General features: G+C 36.8%; 1 protein-coding gene across 1 annotated transcript; it reads left to right on the top strand.

Annotated features, from left to right (window-relative positions):
- Window positions 1-4086: 4086 nt before the first annotated feature.
- Window positions 4087-4470, top strand: LOC141695358 (putative cell wall protein). The gene has a single exon (XM_074499610.1). It carries the CDS (start codon window positions 4087-4089, stop codon window positions 4468-4470), a length of 384 nt encoding a protein of 127 aa, XP_074355711.1.
- The last annotated feature ends 1530 nt before the right edge of the window (window positions 4471-6000 follow it).

Genomic DNA, 6000 nt, shown 5'->3' with positions numbered 1-6000 from the left:
TTAACAATACAATCAAATATTCTATAAATGATGAGTGTATTTAGATGTGTAAGTCTTTAATGGTGAGTAAACAATTAGGCATGACCTCTCCTTATTAAATCAAGCTTTTTGGTGCTGAAAATATTTGCAAGAGTTTTGCACTATTCAAGAATGGAGAGTGATAACTCCGGTGAGCGGGCGGCTCCGTCCGACGGCGTTCCTGGACCTTCTATGCGTGGATGAGGTGTAGCTGCTGGTTGGGCGCCTGCAAAACAACACCGGAAGGGGGGTTTGGCTCCCACGGCGCCTCCGGTGTGAGAATGAGAACAGGCTTTGGAGAAGATGAGGGTATATATGTTTATGTAATTTAGAGGCTGCTGTGTATGTGTGTTTTTATGTGATGGCTGCTATATGTTTTTGAGTGTGTGAGTGTGTGAGTGCAAGAGAAATTATTTTCCAACCCCCAAACCCTTCAGCCTTGGGGGTATATATAGCCCCAAGGTAGGGTTTAGGGGTAGTTACCTCTAAATGTGGGCCGTTGGATCTTGGGACCAGAGGACGCCTGGCTTGGGTGGATTGCTTACACGTGTCCAGGGGAGGACCACCTCCAGAGTGTCCTAACGACCTCTGACACGCGCCGTGCTTGTCTGGTGTGTTGGTTGTTGATAGCTGTCATAGTCACGTGCCCACGTACCCTTGCTTGGCGGGTTGTGGGATGTGCATGTGCTTGCTGGGACCTCCCTCGCTGTGGTTTTGGCCCTGATCCGGATCCGGGTATGCAGGCGGATCCGGACCTGGGGAGTAGGATAGGCCCGGGCCTGGGCTCCGGGTTGGATCCGGATCCGGGTCATGGGATGGGCCTGGGCCTGGTCTCTCCATTTGATTGTTCTGGGAGAGGGGGGTCTCGGCCCATCGATCGAGCCTGGTATCCATTAGATCCAAGTTGAATCCTAGTCGGGTCTCTTATACCCTATCAGAGAGATACAATTACAATCTGCATCTATGATTATATAGACTTGTGGGTCGAGATTAGAGAAAGAATATATGTGACATCCTAACAATCAAGTAAATGAAATGATAGCTTGCACATGTACCACTTGATCAACTTGTGTCTATCTTTTATTTCCATAACTTGCACCTAGAAGAGAAATTTGTACTTGGATTTTTAAGTCACCTATGCCATATAGGTAGTACTGCACTCCACTCGCGCTTAGGAGTAGTAATAGTGACATTTTGCCTTAGAAACTTCCTTAATTGCGCCACCAAGGACAAGAATCAAGTGCACTTGCGCCACAAAGCACTTAGAAAGGGTTTGCCTTAGTTTTTTTGCTTAGTTGCGACTCCAATGACCAGGGAAGACTGTAGTTTCGCCTACTAGAGCACCTAGGAGTTCCACTTGCGCCTACGAAGCTCTTGATGAGATTTTGCCTAAGAAATCTAGCCTAGTTGCGCCAATAAGGAGTATAATACTTCCACTTGCGCTTAGAGTAAGTTAGAAGCATTTTTAACTTAGTTTCTTCTCCCATTTCTTCTCAGTTGCTCTACTAGGTCCAAATTAATTATGGTACTTATATTTTGAGCCATACTTCAAGGTTTTTGCTCTTACTAGGTAATAAAGTGGCGATGGTGATTCCTACTACAAGGTAGTAATCACTTTGACTTAGTTTATGTAGAAATCATTAATCTTTAAACTCCCGTCTTCATGTCTTCTCTCTGAATCTTCGTATAAATCATACAATCTTCATATTCAGATACGAATCCTCACTTAATAATTCTTCTAATGATAGCACTTAGTTTCCTTTCACGAATCACTGACGGCTAGGACAATACTCTGGTTCACAGGCGACTTGTTCCTCTATTAGACATTCGTATTATAATCTTTACAAACCATTGTCAAGTATTTTACCAGATATAATCAACTTCACGTAGAATCTTTTAGGTCTTCACACTAATCCTAATAACTACTTCAAATGATTTCAACCTTATTTCTCCGTTGCCTGAACATATTAATGAATTTCATACGAATTTCTGTTGACGTCTTCTTCATTGCAGCTAAGATCATCATGTATATAACCAATAATCAATTTGTACTGCATCTGATGAAACACAAATTATTTGCAAGTCATTTTCTCTATGTTAGTTTATTCAAACCAGTATTGTTGAGTTATACATATAGTTTCAATCTCTCTCAATATAATATTATATATATTTTTTAAAATTGATTAAATAATTATGTTATTTTTGACATAAAATTGTTGTAAATCTCAAATATGCTCATGAATAAGAGATGGTTTGACGTTTGACAGTTAACATATATCGAATATGGATTATATGACCCGTCAAATTATAATAACTAACTTAAAACTCAATTAATCATTTTTCTTATTTAAATTTATATCAGATCTTAAGTCGTACTCGATTTAAATAATTTATACATGTGACATTTATGTGATTCTTAATTATAAAACTATGAAAGATACCAAAGTAATAACTTTCATTTGAAATTTTGGATTTGATCAAATAAGCTGTTTGGTAATTTGGATTGGATTTCATTTGAAATGCAAGACATTCAAATATTAGTATAAAAATGAGAATTTGAAATAACAACTCAAATCATGTCATTTGAAATGAAATGTAAGTTTTCAAAAGCTCTCTAATATTAATCAAGCACAAAACAGAAAAACCTTAAAAAGTGCGCAATATTTTTTTTAATTATGATACAGAAAATTCTGCAAAATCTATATTGAATGCAACCTTAAAATGGAGCCCAATAAAATGAAGTGTTGGATGAGCAAAGAAAAGTAGGTGTATGGACTACTGCTCTTAACTTAGATGCCAAACAGGTCCATCTACTAATGTAACACAGACAAATTATAGTCCTGTAAAATGGGCTGGGCCGATTAGTAATGTCCTGGATACTAAATCATGAACCCAAAACTGTAATTCCAAAAAAGTTGGTTTTAGAGCAGCAAGTGATTTGTAAAATTTTGTACTTGTTCACAAAATTAAACTTTGACAGGGTCAAAAAGCAGATGACAAGGGAGTGGTTACGTAGAGCTAAAAGTGTAAATGCAGCCGTCGGATTTGGTAAGAGTTTAATACTACTACTACTACTACCCAAGTACAAAAAAAAAAAATGTGTGATAGAGTGGTGGGGTTAATTAGAAAGGGGAGCTGTTTCAAACTTTGAATGAAGCTAGGCTGTTATTACAAGCAGTGACAAATAAGCCATGCTAGCTATAAATATTTGCAACAACAATAGAGGCATCATGTGTTCAACTGAAGAAGATGTAATTATTTACTCCCCAACCTTTTGGTACACGTTCTGTTATAAGATTAATAGTGGGGCAGAGGAGGGAGGGTAGATCCTGTTTTAGGCATGTCCTTGCCTGCACAAATGAAATATAACTGTGCGTGGGGGTTTCTGTAATGCAATATCCTCTGATTCACACCGCTAAAAGGCTTCTCATATCCAACAAACAAATGCTAAAATGATGTGCAATTTATGTACTGTTTTGTGTTAGATGATCAACTCTACTTCAATCTTTCCTTTAAGTTTTCGATCCAACGGGCTTGCTCAGGATTAATGCCATAACAACTGCACTTAACCAGAGTTTTGATACATTTCACTCTCAAATGGGATCAATCAGATCACTAAAAAACCTTCAACATCTAAGTTTTGCTAAACCAGAACTTTAATACTTTGTTAGACAACCAACTCTGTTGAAACATACATATTTGTCGAATCTACTCTTAAATTAACTACATTCTCAAAGCTACTGAAATTATACTAGCAATGGAAATAATGTTGTTTGGTTATGAAAAAATTTGTATTTAGCTAGCGAAATTAAATTCCTATAGGTGAACGTTAGATCACCGAATCACTCCTAGCAGGACTCATGTATTAAATTAGCCGTAAAAGCAGTTGGCGGGGGTGAATCGGAGCAAAATGCTACCTTTTTTACTAAACAAAGTTTCACCCGCCTAATCAAAACGCCAAGTATATAAGAATGCCTGCACTACTTTCTCAAATCCACCAAGTTCCAGTCTCTTCTTTTCTTCATACATCCTTTTTTGTGAGAAACAAGTAGCTAGTTAGCGCGATATATGGCTACCAAAGCTACCTCAGTTGTCCTCTTCCTTGTAATCTTCAGCGTTCTTGTGTCGTTTGCCATTGGACGTGACATCCCAAAGGACTCAAAAAATGTTGATGTGAAAAAGCCGGAGACTATTAATCAAGAAGGCAGTGTCCTCATTCCAGGAATAGGGCGTGTCATGATTCCACCAAAGAAGAAGAAGTGCTTTTTCAAAGGTGTTAATCCTTTCACTTACAATCCCGTAACAGGCACCAATACAGGACACGGAATCAGCATTCCTACTCTCCCTAATACGGGTTTACCTGGCTACGTTCCCGGAAACGATGACACCTTTATCCCCAACCCAGGTTTTGAGGTCCCTACTGGTTTTCCAGCACCACCTATTCGTAATTAGAAGTTTCCTTCATCAAGTGCTAGATGTTGTGTGTCAAGTTCCATGCAATTAAGAGCTTAATCAGAGAGATTAGTACGCATGACACTTATCGTTGTAGTAGTAGTATGCTTGGCAGTTGTTGACCTTGTGGTTTATGCGTCTCCTTTCTAGGTATTTGATTTTCAGCATTCTGCTGAAATCACCATATATCATTTTGTATTTCTGTATTGTATTTCTTGTTCTAGTTCAATCCTCAAAGTGAATAAAACTTTATTAAGTTGATGAATAAATGAAGACACATTTTGGTGAGTATACTTTTTTACTTTCTGTCAAATGGAATTCAAAAGAACATATCTGCACAAACACTGACACCAGGTGGGACTGCTTGATCTTAGAAATCTGGAATTTACACTATAAATTTTTGCAGAGGTGATTCTGAACCTGTAATTATTCTTCACTTCATTGAATGCTCAATTATTACTACAACCTGCAGTTGTACAAGTACATTTTATTTGGTACTGGTACATTTCAAATATTACAGATCAGCATTCCATGCAACTTGTGGTTTCTTTTGCAGCAGCTCAGTGTTTGTGTTATAAGTTCAGAAATCCATAATAACTTAAAAGTTAATTTTCAAAGAATGAAGATATAGAAGTAGGTGTATGGACTTGGGGATTTGCGGCATGTTACAATGTAAGGGTGAAATGTTGTCTATTGTCAAGTATGCAAAACAAACTATTATAAACATACAAAGCTCGTAATTAGATATGCATGTATAGATGATTAAGACCCTTTATATTAAGTTTTGCTGGAAAGGCGCAGGTCAATTTCCTAGAATAATCCACTAATCCACTCTATTAATAGTCATTTTCATAAGTACATCAGACCTAAATAACCACAGATGATGTTTTAGCTTAATGAAACCTAACAATTTACAGATTGCAATGCGGTACAATATCTTCTTTGTGTATGTGCTTGAGAGCAAATGTAACAACACATCACATGATCACAGAGTGTGCTATTTGGCTGAGTTTTTCATTTTTATTTTAATTGTGGACATGGATGACAATTTTTTGTCGACATTGTGCTCTTATTTTAAATGTATCAATTTGGATTTGGAAAACTAAAAATGTTTTAATTTGGAGTAATTAAATATCCGATAATAACATATACTCAATTGTAAGTTTAATTAGCCAAAACAAAATGTAATGTCCTAGATCAAATTTGGTTCAAATTATGTATAAGATCGTAGGTGGGACGTAGTCTTTACTTATATGTTATAATTTAAGGGTAGCCGTAAATTTTACTGATTGGCCAAATTTTATTGCAGGAGTTGTATTATCTAATTTAGTTTCAAACTTGCATATAAAGAAAAAAAATGAGTTTATCCTAGCAGATTTAAAATGTTTTTAAAGCATGCTTCTGGCAAACAAAAGAACTGACCTGGCATGGTTGATAAATAAATAAATGTACATCATAGAAATATGAGGTTAGTAGTGGAGTTTGCAAGCAGAGAATAGGAGTATTAAGTTGGAGATTGTGTGGTAGAAA

This window comes from Apium graveolens, chromosome 11 (genome assembly GCF_009905375.1).
Source record: "Apium graveolens cultivar Ventura chromosome 11, ASM990537v1, whole genome shotgun sequence".
NCBI lineage: Eukaryota > Viridiplantae > Streptophyta > Magnoliopsida > Apiales > Apiaceae > Apium > Apium graveolens.
The sequence above is the reverse complement of the archived record's forward strand: the minus strand, read 5'-3'. Positions and strand labels throughout refer to the sequence as shown.